This window comes from Lathamus discolor, chromosome 5 (assembly GCF_037157495.1).
Source record: "Lathamus discolor isolate bLatDis1 chromosome 5, bLatDis1.hap1, whole genome shotgun sequence".
Classification (NCBI taxonomy): domain Eukaryota; kingdom Metazoa; phylum Chordata; class Aves; order Psittaciformes; family Psittacidae; genus Lathamus; species Lathamus discolor.
In genome coordinates, this window is record NC_088888.1 from 105,610,888 (window position 1) to 105,629,443 (window position 18,556).

The following is an 18,556-nucleotide window of genomic DNA, read 5'->3' on the forward strand; positions in this document are numbered from 1 at the left end:
GACAAAAGTGGGGGTCATGGAAGAAGTGCAATCTTTTACAGCAAGGCTGGGACTGGGTTTCCTGCCATGCTGCAAGAATCACTGCAGTGGAAGTCACCAAGTGCCAGGGAACACTGAGCACCCTTCTACCAGTGGATAAACACTGGAAAAGAAGAAAGTTACACCTGAACAAATAAATCTGTAAAAAGCAATTGCAAAAGGTCTCTCAACCACCTATGCTGAAAGAAAGAGAAGAAAAAGAGATAAAAGCGCCAATAAGAGAAAGAGTATTTTGTTTTCTGTTCTACTTAGTTCATACCTGAAAGCCCAGGAAGCAGACAGAAAGGAGATACATGAGCATACCCTGCCTTCATCTGGGCTGCTGGCAAGTGTGCTTGAACATACCACCTCCCATTCTGCTGTTCCAGAAGTAATAAAATCTGCCATCATCATCGTGATAGTGCCAAAGGCAAAGAAGAGCTTTCTGCAGAATGGTTTGTAAGAAAATTAATTGATGACAGGCTTCTTGGCAGTTTGCAATCATAACATTTACATGATCTGCTGACACCATGGTTTTATTCCGTGCTAATCAGATATTGCTCTCTTTACTATGAAAGGGCATCTCTTCTAGCTACTGTGGAATGGAGAAGGCAGATCTCCGAACAGTAATAACACAGTTCATATCAGCACATATTTTTATAAGGTCTCAGAATACTCAATGGAAATAACCCCAACACATAACAGCCAAAATGTGACAATCTGCCTGATCACTTTATATTGTAGATATCCAGCTTTTCCAGCCATCTCCTTATCTCCAGTACCTCACCAAATGAGCCAGCTCCTAAGTGATAATTTTGGACTTCATTTACACAAACCTGAACTCATCCCACCTGACATAACTGAGCTGTGTACAAGAGAAGCTCTGTCTTCTCAATCTTCCTCTAAGTAAATGGAAGGAGGCAGACACCTGTAGATTTCCAGACAGACATGTGAAGTCATCCTGTACTTGAAGGGGAGGGGGAATAATATCAGACCTGAACATGACAAGCTGTGGGATGGGGTGCTAATGAGGGCCGTCAGCTTGTTACTCTGAGGTGTGGTGGGTACACTGGAGCACACTTGAAGTGTTACAAAGATGAGACAGGGATCCTGAGGTACTAGAAGCAAAGAGAAAAACCCTGGTGAAATACCTCAAAGAATTAAAAAGTGTTCCTCTAGGAAGGTGACATGATTGACAACCCAGCTGAAGTGCCTGTACACCAGTGCCCACAAAGCAGGCAACACAGGAGGAGTTGGAAGCCACCATGTTGCCAAAAAGCTACAACCTAGTTGCCATTACTGAAATTCGATATAACAAATCCCATGACTGGGGTGCAGCTATCAGTGGCTACAGGCTGTTCAGAAAGGACAGGTGAGGAAGGAGAGGTGAAGCAGTTGCCCTACTTCAAGAAATGGATAGATTGTGAAGACCTGTCTGAAGAATAGCCATGAGCTGCTTGAAAGCTTATGGGTACTAATTAGGACCCTGTGATTGAGATCTACTATAGGCTGCCTGATTAAGTGGACCTTATTGGTGAAACCTTCTTATCACACCTATAAGAGGCATCTTGCTTTCAGCTCTTGTCCTGTTGCGGGACTTCAACCAGCCTGCCATCTGCTTGAAAAGTGACATGGCTAGTTGTAGGCAGTCCAAGGAGTTTCTTGGAGTGCACTGAGGATAACTTCTTGAGACAGGTAATAGCCCTACCACAAGGAATGGTATACTGGACCTGATGCTCACAAACACATTCGGTGACACCAAGACTGGAGGCAGCCTGGTCTGCAGTGATCATGAGATGATGGAGTTCACAGTCCTGAAGGATATGGATCAGGTGAAGAGTGGGGTCAGGATCCTGAATTTTCAGAAAGCAAAATTCCAGCTGCTTAAGGACTTAGTAAATAACACCCCATGGGAAACTGCCCTCAGGGGCAAGAGAACAGAAAAGAGCTAGCAGTTCTTTAAGGGCGCTTTCCACAGAGCACAAACATTCTTGATCCCCAAGTGTAAGAAATCAGGAAAAGATGGCAAGAGACCATGTCTGAGGGATGGGATACCACCCAGAAGGACCTGGACAAGGTTGAGAAGTGGGCTCATGTGAACCTCATTAGGTTCAATATGGCCAAGTGCAAAGTCCTACACCTGGGTTTGAGAAAACCCTGCTATCAATACAGGTTGGGGGGCTTAAGGTATTGGGAGCAACTTTGTAGAGAAGGGTTTGGGGGTACTGGTGGATGAAAAGCTGAACATGAGCTGCAGTGTGTGCTCACAGCCCAGAAAGCCAATCATCCTGGGCTGCATCCAAAGAAGGGTGACCAGCAGGTTGAGAGAGGTGACTCTGCCGATCTACTCCATTCGGGCAAGACTTTAGCTAGGAAATGACATAGTCCTGTTGGAATGGGTCCAGAGAAGTGCCACAAAAATGATCACCATGTCCTCACAGGAGCATTTCTCCTGTGAGGACATGGTGAGAGAGTTGTGTTTGTTCAGCCTGCAGAAGCTGAGAATAGGTTGAAAGTTTCATAGCAGAACTCACCATAAAGTTGGCTTTAAATTTCTAAGAGTGGCACAGGTGAAGAGAAGAGAGGAAAAGAAAGTAATATTGTGGCTGTTTTCTGCTCTCTTGGTAGCCACATGTCAGAATTTAGGTGCCTTCTTTGCAGACTACAACTGCAGAAAGCTTCAGTTTGCTCATCTGAGGGTCAGGATTCTTGCATACTCCTGGAGCTGTTGGAGGAATCCTGGGTACCACTATAAGCCCTGAGAAAACAGCAGAGGCTTGCAGAAACCTGGTGCTAGAGCAGCAGGTCTCTGTGTATAATGACAGCGCAGCTGCACAAAGGTTTCATCTTCCCATTTAAAATGAAAATATATTTAATATTTTTAAACATTGCCTAGGTAAGAATAAGCTTATATCTAAAAAGAGGTTCCAAAATGCAGGTTATGTAGTCATTTTTTTATGGGTAAATGTCTGTTTCAGTAACATACTGCTTCTCCTGAAAAACATACTTTGGAAGACACAGGGTACATCTTGCAGGCCACAGATAATGTTGTAAGAAATTTCATTTTAGTACTCCTTGCTGTTACATTTTTAACTTTGTCCTAATGATCTGGTTTGTATTTAGCAATCTTTTAAGTTTATACAGTGCAGTTGGAGCCTTATGAATGAAAATACCATCATAACAATCATTTATAAGCTTGAGAGATACAGGCTGAAACTGTACAAGTTTCTGTCTCAGTCTTATAATGATAACTTATGAAAATAGCTAAAATCACTTTTAGTTCTTTAAAACTGAAGGGAAATAGTAATTTACAATGTCATAGTTTGGATGAATGAGCAACATTCTCAGAAGAAATCATCTAAATAAACTGATACATAGGCTGCTGGAGGAGGCAATCTTAAAATTGCTTTCTAAAACAAAATATATCTTTGCATTTTGTCCCAGATTTAAATTGCAGTGATTTATATAGATATAGTTTGTTCATTCTATATTTACCGTTATTTGCCTTTCTGAGTAAATTCAATGTACTGAGAGCACATTGTGAAATGCTACTTACAAAGCTTTGCTGACATAAAAGTAATAAAGAGAAGCATGCTGTGAGATCAGTGATTCATTGAGAACAGTCAGCACCTTGCTTCTGGTGTAGATTAGAACTTTGTTCTGAGCTGAGCAAGCAAAACCCTCTTTCAGTTACAGGCTAACAGGATGCCACTTTCCAGATTTCTCTCAGTTACATCTACCAAGCAATTAAATGTGGTCTGTAGTCTGGGTTCAGGTTATCTCTGCCGTACACCTATTGCAATGACTGACAATGCCACATTTGAAAGTGTATGAAAATCACTAGAAACAGAGAGCTTGGATGAGTTTGATTCAGCAGCTTCCTTATTCCTCCTTTTTCTTTCACAGCACTGGGCTTCTTAGAAGAGATAATCTCTTGTTTGTTAGACTTTTTAGAGATGAAGGATACCTGAGTCAGCGTATCAAAGAGAGTCAGAGATCATCTCCTCAATTCCTATTACAATTAAAAACTCTCTTGTTTCTAATGGGTCAGAGAAATTAGTGAATGCACACAAGAAAGTGAGGTGAGGGTGATGGCCTCAGAACAGACAGGGTTTGATCCTAAAGCTGGTGCTAGTGATATACTATCATGATTTATTGCGTTCATGGCACTTTCCCAAATAATTCCCAGGTGCAAATTAGGCTTTGGATATGGATATTTTATTTTAGAGGCTAAAAATGTAAAATGCCATGATGACTCTCAGATTGCACCAGCTGGTCTTTGTGACAGAAAATTAACACTAGAAATATTTAATTCATTAGAATGGACGCAGATTAGGAACCACCAATGAATTCTGTATGGACCTCTGCACAACAAAAGGTTCATCAGAGAAAGGGCTTCCTCTCCAGCCCTCCTTGAGGTACCAGGAAAACACACGTGCAAGCCAATTTAATGTTCAAAACTATTTAACTCTGGAATTGTGGATATTCAGAATAATAATGGGAAAAGGGTGGTCAGCCAGCTGGCTCACTGCTCCTGAGCCAAAAACACATCCCCAAGAAAAAACACGAAATGTTCCTTAGATATTGTTTTAAGTCTATGATGAGTTTAGCCAGTGTAATAATTAAGTGAAAAGCTTAATTATACCCTCTTGAGACAGACTACTGAAGGTCAGGTTTCAGATACATTAATGAGCTGCTAAATGCTGCTGACTGGGAAAGGATTTTTTTAAGGCCTGCACAAGTTCAGTTATATTTCTAAGGCCAGCACTGGGCATATTAGATGTCTGTGGGAGTTTTGCCAGGAAAAGAAAGCTCATCTTGTCCTTTATGTACAACCATTTCACCAGGTTTTATGAGAAGCAGCTTGAAGATGAAGCCATGCACCACAAAACTGGGAAAGGGCTTGTTGGCCTAATTCCCTGGCCAGTGATTTAGAAGGAGAATCAGTGATATGCAGCGAAGAAGGCCTTTTCTGGTGACACTCCTGCCTCTTGAAAAGGCTGACAAGCAACAGGGGAAGGAGTCTAGGGCTTGTGGAAAATGCAGCAGTCATGCTATCTTCAGAATTGGGAAGCAACATATTTTAACAGATGCCTATTAGCTTGCACAGTTTACTTCTGTGTCTTGGTCTAACACCCAAGGTGTGACTCCCCAGAGTATGACATATGCATATATTAGATGATATCAGGCTTTAAGTATATATTGCAATAAAAGTCCTGGGTTACATGAGAACAGCAAGGCCTGATCAACGACAAGTGCACACTGATGGATCCCAGTAATATTTTAAAACTAGATTTCTTTTTGCCTCAATTTCCTTGGCAAAAAATCGGTGTAATACCCATAACAGTGTCACAGAGGTCATTATATTCATAAATGTACATAGTGGATGTAGGAACGAAAGCACGCACTGCCATATCGACCCATGGCAATATAATTAATCAATCTGTAATCAGTGCTGTGTACAAATGATAAAGGTAAATAGGACCTGAGACCATGCAGTGAAAGAGGAAAGTGTTTGTATCAGTTTAAAGACAGGTTTCTGAATGTTATAAGAATAAGATTAAAATTAGTAAATTCAAAACCACAAGTACCAGAGTTAAGGGCAGGGAGACTCGCACAGTTTTAATTCATTCTTCACATGCATATGGATTTTAATGCAGTCAACCCCAATAATACAGAAGGACGTAAAATCATTCAGACTGATTAAGGCCAAAGAGTTTATCTATTTCAGTATCTTATCTCTAACAGTAGCCAATGGCACATGCTTTAAAAATGAGGCTTTCAATGGGTTAATTGCACTGTAAAGTCATCCTTTTTCAAAACATTCCCCTTGGCTCCATCTGCTACATGGCTTTCTGGCTCTCACATCCAAATGTGTTGCTTCTGACTTTAATGACCCTTTCCATGCAGTTTTCCTCCATGAATACATGAAAGTCCTCTTATCCTCCTGAATGGTCTATATATTAGTGTTAAAGGTCTTTGAGCAATTGTTGTGCAAGTCTAGCTGCGTGCAGCTGGCACAGCATCAATATGTTTCAGTTGTAATTTTTTAACAGAGCTGCATAAAGAAACATAAGAAATAGGGGTTTATTTCAGTCATTTCAATACGCCATTTCTTCTTTCTTTGGTTCATATTGCTTTTCACTCTTTGTCTAATGAAAGGAAATTCTTAGATCCAAGGACAGCCTTTTGCCCATGCAGAGGCATGCTGAGGACCATTATAACCACCTGGCAGCTTGGCTAAATTAATATCTACACCTACAGCATTTCCTGGCACTGCTGTTTGACAAATGGAATAAATGTAACCTACACATCTTGGATCTGCAACATGCAATCTCCAGGCTAGATTTTAGGGACAAACTGGGAATATGAGAGAGGGATGTTGCTCCCCCACAGCATTACTGAGTGAGCAGCACAGCTTGTGTATCTCAGCGTAGGGCAGCAGTCACATTGCTGCAGCAGCTGCTTGGCAGCAGCTGAAAGGGAAGACACTTCCCAGCTCGAGCAGTCCCACTGGTGGGATGACCTGAACCAGAGCTGCAGTGCTGCAGCGGGGCACAGGCAGCCCAGTGCTGCAGTGCACAGAACACCTCCTTCCTGGGCTTGGCAAGGGCAGCAGAGCAGCCTTCCTCCACATCCTTGTGCAATGCAGAACCTGGGCTTTTGGGGAAGGAAAGGGAGATTTAATACATATTTATCAAATCGCTGAATGAGTCCTCCTTATTTCCTTCAGTCCCAGCTAACGGAAGCAAAAAGCTAACATTGCCTCCTGCTCTGCCTCGCCACCCCTGCTCTGAAGTAAACAGATGTCAGCAAGTCCTGCATTAACAGCACTGCTAAAAATATCAGTGTCAGCAGATGGGTTCATTCCCTTTGGTCTAGAGCTATCTCTTCATTGCTGAAAAAAGTGTGGTTTTACATCAAGATATGTAGTTTAGATGGAAACCTCAGTGGCTGCATGAAGAGCAGGCGTGTTATGCCCTGCACCTTAGCGTTCACCAGCTGGAGTAATTTCCAGATAGAAAATATTAGAGAAGGAATGGATTTGACCTGTATTGACTATCAAGATAGAAGTTAGCCCTGCTTTTCTCAGCTAGAACCTTGCCCTAGGGTACCAATTGAAAATGGGCTGCTTCAGCCAAGATGCAGCAGTTGTGCAAATCCCTTGAACCAAGCTAATTACAGGACCAGATCTTCAGCACTGGGGAAGAATGGTGCCTCATTAGGCTTTGGAGATGTGTGGGGAATATCAGACAGACTATATCTCTTTCAAAGGGAGATAGATGCCCTCAAAGTTCGGTCAGCCCGATGACTAGATTCACTGGCAAAGTGAAGGGTGAAATTTTTCTTGCTTATTACTTGTTACACTCTGGCATCCAGATTGCACAGACAATTGTGTCTTGTCACCAAAAGATAAAAGTTTTTTGCTTTCATAACTAGATCCCACCACTGAAAATATTATGCACTTCCCTCATGGGTAATTCCAAAAGTTGTCTCACTCTCTTCAAACGCTCTTGTGCTCCCTTCATTTGCTCAGGCTTAGCAATGCACCAGTCATTTTTCAGACACACATACTTTCACACCTTTTATTTGTTTCTCCACTTCTATTTTGTTCTCCAAATATTAACTATTTTATTGGTTTTCTGTGAGGAATCCACAATTGGTTTCTCTCTGCTGGAAAGCAGCAAATGACTGAACTCATTGTTTGAGTAATATTTCAAGTATAGATTATTTTTTTCTGAATGACAGAATCCACACTTGATAAAAGCATTTTTGGTTTTTTGGGACTCACTAGTACCTTATTCATCTGATTTTCCTTCAGATGTTACCGGATTATCAAATCCAGGTTAAAAACAAAGCATTCTGATCAGTGTCACAAGTCCATCCTACTTTTATCATCAATTAATACATAATCAGTTCACTAATAACTTGATCTAAATTAATTCCTTGTCTTCTATATATCACTTAAACTCCCATCAATGAATAGTAACTTCCATATGTGCAGTCCTTGTTTACAATGTTCATTAAAAGGCTTAGATGAGAAACAGCTAAAAGCATTTTAATTCATTGCTAAGCACAGCAGAAAACTAAGCAGGATTCCAACTTTATATACAATTTACAAGCAGTATATGTGAGCTCAAACATAAATCTCTCATAATGAGGTTTGCAGCCTGATGACTAATGACATCCATTTAAATGTTCTTTGCATTCAGCTCTGTTTCAATGCATAGGGTGAGGGGTGTTGCTATTTAATATTTCAGTTCCTTCTAACAAGAAATGGAGCTTCTAGGCATTAAAAACTGTAAAATTTGACCTTGAAATAAACTGTAGCAAACAAGCGTTGAATACAACCTGTATTCAAGTGCTGTCAGTAGGGTTCAGTCAGAAACATGTTTGCATCTAGACAACCAGGTCTTTGGTTGCCTCCAGTGCTTAACCCCAGGGCTTCTACCCAGGGATGCTTCTGGTGAAGTTCTGGAAAGGCCTTGTCAATATGAAAGATCCGAAATTGGATAAGATATAAAATCAGAGATATCAAATTCATATTAGCATTAATTATTCTTGATTCAAATCAAGTTCCCATTGCAGTGGTCTCTGTGCAAACAGGGATAGCAGTGTTTGCCTTGGAGTCTGAAAAATGAGAACAAACTGATAGAAGATTGAGGATCTGCCAAAGGGATGTGACGTGTAAGTAAATGATCACCATGCAGTTTAGCCCAGTTCTTAGTCTAGGCTTTCTATTTTGCCTGGGAAAAAAATTATTTTGAGGTGGATGGGAAAGTGTAAAGAGAGACGGCTGTCAAGGACCGTGGACCTGATTACATGAAGAAAGCAAGTAAAAAAAAGGAGACCAAAAGAGCAAGCGAACCATTGCTTTTCATCTGTGTTTCCAACAGACTGCCATTAATGTAAGTTACAGATTGCAGCTCCTTAGGATCTTAGAAATCGAATTAACAGTGGGACTCTTCTATGACTGTGGCATCGCTACATCATTTTCTTCTTCTACAGGCTTATGTATAGACTTCCTTCTGCAGTGGGAAGATTTAGGAAAACAGCGTGCAGATGGAAGACACCAGTCTAAAAGTCAGGCTCCCAGGCTAAAAGTCTCAGCTCCCTTTCCAACAGGTGAAAAGAAAGAGGCATTTTCACAGCTATAGCTGTGCTTGAGAAGTAGGCAGTATTTCACGGGAGTAGTGTCTGGCTGATGCTGAGCTCTCCCGAAATGCCATTATACAGCAAACACCAAACAGAATCAAATGTTTGCCACTCTCTCACTGTTTTTTCAGCCTCAAACACTCTCAGGGTTGCTATTTGCCAGGCTGCACTGAAATGCCCATAACAAGACTAACTCTTTTATGTTTTGGTCTTAGCAGAATTATTTAAAAGGCCTTTTGAAGTGCTCATGCAAGCAGAAATAAATGCCATCACTTGGAGCGCACATGAAGGCATTGGTAGTAGTCTGTGTGTTTAACAGAAGTGCCCCATGGTGCGGTTACTTTTTTAATTAGGTTCATGTTGTAATCGGGATGAACCAAAACTTGGGAGCTGAGTGCCACTGATGTGTTCAAGCCTGCAGAGTGGCCATAAGCTGGCAGAAATCACATTATGGTTCACAAAATTGTTAAGGTTGGAAGGGACCATCTAGTCCAACCTCCCTGCTGAAGCAGGTTCACATAAAGCTGGTTACACAGGAACAAGCCCAGGTGGATTTTGAAAATCTCCAGGGAGGGAGACTCCACAGCCTCTTTGGGCAGCCTGTTCCAGAGCTCTGCAACCCTCAAAGTAAAGTTCTTCCTCATATTCAGATGGAACTTACAGTTTGTGCCCATTGCCCCTTATCCTGTTGTTGGCTACCACTGAAAAATATCTGACCCCATCCTCTTGACACCCACCCTTAAGATACTCGTATGCGAACAGGCTATTCTCTGCTGCTTTTATTCCCCAAGGCATTTATCCTAATTTTTCCAATTTTTATTTTTAAATTTCCTTGTCCACAGCACAGAGCTGGAACTAGATGATCTTTAAAGGTCCCTTTTAACCCAAATAATACCATGGTTCTATGAAAATATCATGTCCCATTTTAAAACAGTGCTCCAGTTTATGCCTCTATCATACTAGAGTAAGCAAAATTATTGCCTCCAGATTCTTATGTTATTGTTGTTTAATTCGGCTTCTTACGTGTTGTAACAGAATGCACTTTACATATTCTCTTTGAAGGTCTCCATATCCTCTAAACAATCTTCTGTCTCACTTCTTCTTCCTTTATTATTTCTCACTATGAATTTCTTTCATTTGATTTCCTAACACAAAGTTCCTTGCATTTATCTTCATTAAATTTCATCTTACCACTTTCTGATGACTTGTACAAGTTTGAAGTCCTGGTCTGCAGAGGGCTTGAACTCCTCTTTAGTATAGCCTCTCACACAAATTCCATAAGTGTCTATATCATTAGCGGAAAAGATCAAAAAGAAACAGGCCCAAGATGGACTTTGATGTACTCTCTCTGAAAATGTCTCTGTGAAAATATATATGATATGATATATCATTGGAAAGAACTTTATATATTCACACTTTCAATCAGTTGAATATATATTTCCTATGTTTTCCTCTAAACAGTATTCCCCTAATTTGCTTGTCAGAATACAAAGTACAATAGTATTATAAACTTTCTAAGTTCAGTAGAAAGATATTAGAAGGCTTACTAAAAGAGATAGCTTCTGTCTTTACTCCCATTAGACTACTTGATTTTCAAAACAAGGAATTAGATTGACTTAAGGTTATTTGGTTTGATAAGCCTATATCAGCTTTTTCTGACTACCTTCCTATCCTCTCAGTGATGGTATTCTATTATCTTTTGAGACAGATAAGAACTAAGCTGGTGGATATTCAGTTCTGCAGGTCATCTTCTTTCTCCTTTTTGAAGATAGATGCTATACTTGTTCTCCCTGTTCTTGGACCATCCCATCTGCATTCATTCTCTAAGGTGACTGCTAATAGTCCAGAGATTGCTTTGGCTTAGCTTTTTATTCATATCCCCGGGCTCTTCCAGCTTGAATAAATTTAACTGTATTAAGTGGTCTTTAATCTGTTTTTTCACTCTTCTTGTTTCTGTCCCTATCCTCTTCAAACTTATTTTAAATATCTGCTCATAAGTACCTTTTTGTTTTGAAATGTGAGGCAGAAAAAGCATTAAATATTTCTACCTTCTCTGCAGCCTCCCTTACTTGCTCTCATAACCTCACAAGTACTAGAAAAAAAATTCCTGTTATCTCCTTTCTTCTTAAGTAGTCATAGGCCATTGCCTGTCTGGCAAATAAAAAATTGCTGTACTTCATTCATGTCATGTTAGTACCAGGGAAATTTGGCAGTTTTGACCGAGAGCAAAAGACCCCATGAACCTTCCTAGAACTGCTCAGTGAACTTAAGTCCACTTTCAATGTTGTCAGTGACATTAGTGATGAAGTTGAAGGAATAGAATTTTACAGAGTGTCTGTGGTGTCTGAATCATAAGAAATGTCAGATAATGTTCAGAAAAAAATGGATTTGTATCCTTGTTGGGAAAGGAGGATAGACCTGCTTATCTGAGGAGAACAACAAAGGCTGTCTGGAACACTTGATATTGGAGTAATGATGTGGGAAAACTAGTCAGGCAAACATTTCTTCTCGTGGCAGCAAGAGAATTTCTGCTCTGTATTTCTTAATTCCTGTATTTGTGTAATAAAGCTGAAGTTATCTGTAAAAGGGAGATAAGTGGAAATTTTAAATCTGTGTAATAACAATCATAAAAACATCAGTGCTGATTTTCACCCTCAAAGAAGCTACAAATATCAAAATTTTGTTTCTTTAAGAACATGTTCTATTAGAAAAAATCTAGAGTTTAACTACAGTATTTTAATTTTCAGTATTAACAAAAGCTCATGTATGAATATTAGTATATACTCTTGGGTAGTCTTTGCATACAAATAATCTTCACAATGAAAACTCTTTCTATTAATCATTACATACCTACTATAGAATTAGTTGCATTCATCACTGAGAATGTGATACTCTAAAACTTATAAATTAGTAACAATAAAAACGTGCTAAAGATGGAACTATGAATATAATCTTACAGGTGGGCAGATAAGTGAGATTGTGGAATAAGAAGAGAAAAGTCAATATTACTGTAAGTTAATAGAGTTGGTAGAGCATTGCTTCACCTATGGATTCTATGGAAAGTGCCAGTCCAATGTAACTTAAACCATTTCTGCAAAACTACTTATTTTCATAAATTTCCAGTCTGTAAACATTACAATGATCCACACTATTTTAACATTTTCAGAATCTCTTATTTTTTATTTGAGTTTGCCAATCATTTTTAGCTTTGATCTCTAACAAGAGACTCCGACAGTTATCCTCTCTATACATTTACATGTATAACCACAGCGTGCAAATAATGGACCCATTTCAGTGACATTTAGAATGGGGATAGATATCTCAGACACTACTACAATCTTGGAAGCTTTGTGAAAACTCATGTCTACAAAGTAGAAAAAATCCCGGGTTAGTACCTCCTAGTGCTAATCTAGGATCTACTTCCTAGTACCTAGGAGGTAGAAGGCAGAACTCAACTATTTTGTATTTTATTGGTAACATCCAGGTGGCAAATTAGCTCATGCATCTTAGCCAAGAAACCCACACCTAGCTGGTAGACATTTGGCTGAGGACATTTAGACTGGATATTAGAAAAATTTCTTCACCAAAAGGGTTGTCAAGCACTGGAACACTTTGCCCAGCAAAGTGGTTGAGTCACCATCCCTGGAGGTATAGAAAAGATGTGTATATGTGGTGTTAGGATATGATTTTGCAGTGGACTTGGCAGTTGGACTTGACGATCTTAAGTCCTTGCCAACCTAATTGATTCTATAATCCTTATCCCACTATATTAAACCACGCCAGGACACGGGCACTGGAAGTGGTGACCACTCAGCCTTGTCTGCAACCTGCATTATACTTGAATGCTTGTTTTAAGCATAATATAAAACTGCATTCAAAACTGGATTCTACAACTTTATGCAACCCAAGGAGCCAATTCTTTCTGCTTGACGGTGTGAAAGTGACAGTGTGCAAGACAGTCATGCCTTTAGAATTTGAACAGACTGACCCTAAATTTACCGGGGAGTTCAAGTTCCCTTCTGAACCAAAATGCTGATTCATAAGACAGCAGGCTTTTTGCTAACTGCAAGACTTCTGTAATACTGCATGCTTACCTTTCACTGGGGATGCTGATTTGCAGTAAAACAGGTAACATTCACAGAACTTGACGTTTATGCTGTAATTTTCCCTGTCCAGTATGACTGTCAGGAGTCTCCTTTGGGGAAAATAAGCAGCTGAAGGAATCCAAAGAATTAAAATCAAAAGGCAAGCTCAACAATCTTTTTGTTCACTCTTATACACTTCATTATTTGCAAATATCCTGTTGTCATATTTCCGGTTATGCTACAACAAAATTACCTTTGTGCATGCTGTGTTGCATGCACTTCTTGTACTGCAGACAATGAAGGCACACAGAGGCAGAGGCATCTGCAATCTGTTTCTGCTTCTTTATTTGCTCAGTAGTGTGTTTCCTTACATTGACCAGAATTTTGTCAGGGATTGATCCAAAGTGCAGAGAATGATAGAATTGAGGAGATCTTCCCACTTTCTCAGCAAAGCCCAAATATATGGTTTTCATTTTTGATCAGGAGTTTTAGTTGAAAGCCAAACGCTTTGGGCTGTGTTTTTTAATGTCAGTTTTTGTATTTGCCCCCAAATTGAAATTCTCTGATAGGAAATAAAAGACTATGGTTGTGTGCATATATATTCAATATATAAGTTATATTAAAATGTATACATGAATAGCCTTTACTAATTAAATATTTTCTAGTAAGTTTAGTTTCAACTTGATCATTCTGTCCCAAAGTTTAATACCTGTAGGACTGTGATTGTGATGAGTAAAAAGAAAGTAAGTCCGTAGCAAGCTTTAATTTACCAAAAAAATTCATACCCCTAAAATACTTCTCAGTTTGGAATACAAAGAACTTGTCATGGAGCACTGACTACATCTGACTCTTTTCAGAATGTCCTCTCATGTGAGCTAAAGGAATTCCTTCTCATCCAAATGAGCTCTGAATGCCTAAGAGAGAGACAGATGGAGACAAAATAATCAAAAAAACCCCAAACGATATGTTTTCTAGACAATTAGTGTAGACCAATGATTTGGCCAGTATTGTACTCTCCATCCTTACCACCAGCATGTCAAACTTTACAGAGTATGGAAACTTGTGTACTATCACTGAGGGGTTCCAATTTCACTCAATAGGTAGAGAACCATCATATAATTTAGTCTGGTTATTTGTACTTAATGGCAATGTATCTTTTCCTTTGTCTAGCATGAAGAACCGAGATATCGCTTTCTTGGTCACACCTGCTCATTTCTCAGATAATGCCTTTAATTTATACTCCCTGGAATAAATTCTTGTTGCTTGCATTTGCAAGTGTATGAAACTGAATCTTTTGAATGATGTAGTAATACCACAAGAAATTTCATGAATGAGCCTCAGACTTGTATTAAACTTCATGTTCTTTTATATCCTATATACACAGTTCATACGAGAACTAATTCAATGTCCATTAAAATCAATGAGTGTCTTTTAAAGGCTATTTTATAATTTTATTTCTGAGCATGGAGAGTCTCAGAATGTCAGCTATTAATTTAAGCAGCTGCATATGAATTCTGGTATCTAACTTTAGACGGACACCTCATAATTTTCCATTTGTTTAACTAGTTTCAAAATCATAACAAAATTTAGCTGACAAAATTTTTTGACTGCTGGAAGATGAAAAACCTTCCCAAATCTGGAGGGTGGTAGGACCCCCTTTATATATGGTACATGTACGTACTTTGTTTTCTCATTCCAGGTCATGGAACCAAAGGAGTGTTTGAACTTCTTTCAGGATGGCGTCGAACCAGAGAGAATCTGCCATTCAAGGACAGAGTAGCAGATGCCTACTCAGATGTCATGGTCTCCTACACAATGACAAGCTCCTTGTATTTCATAGCCTTCGGCATGGGTGCAAGTCCTTTCACCAACATTGAAGCTGTAAAAGTCTTTTGCCAGAACATGTGTGTCTCCATCCTGTTGAACTACTTCTATATCTTCTCCTTCTTTGGCTCCTGCCTGGTCTTTGCTGGCCAGTTGGAGCAGAACCGTTATCACAGCATCTTCTGCTGCAAAATCCCTTCAGCAGAATACCTGGACCGAAAACCTGTGTGGTTCCAGACCATGATGAATGATGGCCATCAGCATACTTCTCACCATGAGACTGACCCTTACCAGCATCACTTTATCCAGCATTTCCTCCGAGAGCATTACAATGAGTGGATTACCAACATATATGTCAAGCCATTTGTGGTGATACTTTATCTCATCTATGCCTCTTTCTCCTTTATGGGGTGCTTACAGATTAGTGATGGAGCCAACATTATCAACCTTCTTGCCAGTGAGTCTCCAAGCGTCTCCTATGCCCTCATACAGCAAAAGTATTTCAGCAACTACAGCCCAGTGATAGGTTTTTACATTTATGAACCTCTTGAGTACTGGAATGGCACTGTGCAAGAAGACCTAAAAACACTAAGCCAGGGGTTCAATACAGTGTCCTGGATTGAACAGTATTACCAGTACCTTCGTGTGGGTAACATCAGTGCAACCAATAAAAGTGACTTTATCAGCATTCTACAGAGCTCCTTTTTAAAAAAGCCAGAATTTCAGCACTTCAAAAATGACATTATTTTCTCCAAAGCTGGAGATGAGAACAACATAATTGCTTCTCGTTTGTACCTTGTGGCCAGGACTAGTGAAAACACACAGAGGGAGGCAGTAGAATTGTTAGAGAAGCTGAGACCCCTCTCTCTTATACAGAGCATCAAGTTCATTGTGTTCAATCCTACTTTTGTTTTCATGGACCATTATGGTTTATCAGTAACTATGCCTGTCCTGATTTCTGGTTTTGGCATCCTGTTGATGTTAATACTGACCTTTTTCCTGGTTATCCATCCTCTGGGAAATTTCTGGTTAATTCTCAGTGTCACCTCAATAGAGCTGGGTGTCCTTGGCTTGATGACTTTATGGAATGTAGACATGGATTGCATTTCTATATTGTGCCTTATCTACACTTTGAATTTTGCCATAGATCACTGTGCACCCCTGCTTTATACATTTGTACTAGCTACTGAGCACACCCGAACTCAGTGTATAAAGAACTCCCTCCAAGAGCATGGGACAGCCATTTTGCAGAACGTTTCTTCTTTCCTTATTGGGTTGGTCCCCCTTCTCTTTGTGCCTTCAAACTTGACCTTCACACTGTTCAAATGCTTGCTGCTTGCCGGCAGTTGCACACTTCTGCACTGTTTTGTTATTTTGCCTGTCTTTCTAACCTTTTTCCCACCTTCCAAAAAGCACCACAAGAAAAAGAAACGGGCCAAAAGGAAGGAACGAGAAGAGATCGAATGCATAGAGATTCAGGAGAATCCTGATCATGTTACAGCAGTCTGAAAGGCTTAGTAAAAATAATAGTATATTCTCTTTTTAAAAAGCATTGCACAGAGATGCAGGGAAAATAGAGCAAAGATCTCAGCTGCTTGTGCTGGCCAGGTCTGACAAGGCAAAGGAAGATCAAGAAGGGGTATTCATGACACATCAAGGTGCAAACTTTTTTAACAAAAATAATGAAAGTAAAATTAATCTCAAATGTTTCCTTTGGATCCTCATTCCTCACCAGGGAAGAGTTTGCTAACCATTAAGTGTTCCTGAATCTCAGACTGTAGTTCTAATGGGTATTGTTTGATCTGTCATACTGAAGTAAAGGTGAAAAAAAAAAAGAGTTACAATTAAGTAAAGAGCAGAGAAAAAGGCAGATTTGTTTGATAAAAATTGTCCAAAACCATTTCAAATGAGAAAAGGGAACAAGTCCAAGAAAGATAAAACAAAATGTCATGCTATTTTTTTCTTATTTTCTTGAGAAGCTGGTTAAGATGAAACCTATGCACTTGGGAAGTAGATGTTTAAAACAATCTAAGCCAAAGTACTTCCCAGTTATAGGATACCATGTATATCTGTAACACCACAATTAGAGTGTTATTGTGAATATGGATGGCAAGGTTACACAGTTTAGGGATAGAAGTACTGCTTATATAAGAGAAGAAATAATCGTAGCCATTTGGAAATTTAACATTTAGTTTCTTTAAATGTAACACATGACTTTTATCCCACAATGTTACAGCTGGTAGTTAACACCATGCTTACATTTTTGGTAATTTCAAATTGTGAAATTCCCCTTGAAATAACAGATCTCACAAAACTAACGAAGGTCATCACTACTGCAGCAGTATTTGCAGTTCCTACAGTGTGACATTTCTGAATTCTAATTTCTCAGTGTTGATATTAAATACTGAATATTAATCAAGCAGGCACTTTAAATGTAATGATAGATTGCATATCACAGGAATAATGTGATCATGTAACAGCTGAGTCAGCTCTGGAGCACCTGCACAGTATTATCATCATATGTTCGGTCCAGTGGACGAAGGTGTATGTCTGCTGGCACTTGCAATATGCTGCAGAAAGTGGGATTTTCCCCTTCTTTAAGCAAAACATCCGTCAAACACTGGTCACACACAAAAAGACCTTGTTCAGGTTTGCATGGGGATGAATCACCTCCTGGTTGTAAAAAGACAGATTGGTCCCCTGTGGGAAGGGGAGTGTGAAATGTCTTTACTATTATTATTCCTAATTATTTGAGTGTTGATTATCTGCAACATAAAGCTTTGTTATGGCAGTTGAAATTTCACAGGAGAGTGCAGTAAATCCGCAGTCACTATGTGACACTAGAAATCATACTGTAAAGAACTATGAATGACTTTCTTTGCTTTGTAAACTATACAGCTTAAAAGCCCAAGAGAAGGGATGAAAACAGATCTAGTGATTTCTGTCTGCTCTTTGCTCAGTTCTGCACTGGAGCTTGCCATGTCCATCTCTCTTTTCAGTATTTTAAAAGGGCTTGCATTCTACTCTCTGGAATATGGTATATCATCACCTACATGAGCAATGTCTTCCTGAACATAAAGTATCCATGTGGACACTATGTAAAGATATCACTATATGGAGTGTTTATGTCTACTCTGTATTATTTGTTGGTACTTTTAAAAGATGTCTGGAAGCTTTCTGCCTTCCAAAATGTGTATACTTGTTTATTTGTGGCTGGTTAACTCAGTCTCAAACCTGCAGAGCTTGCTGATGAGGGTGTGTACATGTGTTTTACTAAAAATCCCTCTATAAGAAGTTGATTCGTTGCTATGTGACATCTCATCTCTTCCTGCTATTTCATGGTTAGGGAGAGCCAGAAAAAATTCAGATGCAGTACAGAAAAGCCATTTGAATGCCAGTTCTAATGTTCATTAGCTGCTTCTCTTTCCAAGAAATGCAGTTTTCCTCTTCTCTATACTTTCTGTATTTGGCCA

General features: G+C 39.5%; 1 protein-coding gene across 2 annotated transcripts in view; it reads left to right on the forward strand.

Moving 5' to 3' along the window:
* The window catches only part of PTCHD4 (patched domain containing 4), an 85,717-nt gene extending 69,125 nt beyond the window's left edge, over positions 1 to 16,592 (forward strand). For both annotated transcript variants that reach the window (XM_065679204.1, XM_065679205.1), the window contains exon 3: positions 14,959 to 16,592. In XM_065679204.1, the coding sequence (XP_065535276.1) occupies positions 14,959 to 16,592 (1,634 nt within the window). The remainder of the gene's footprint in view (positions 1 to 14,958) is intronic.
* The last annotated feature ends 1,964 nt before the right edge of the window (positions 16,593 to 18,556 follow it).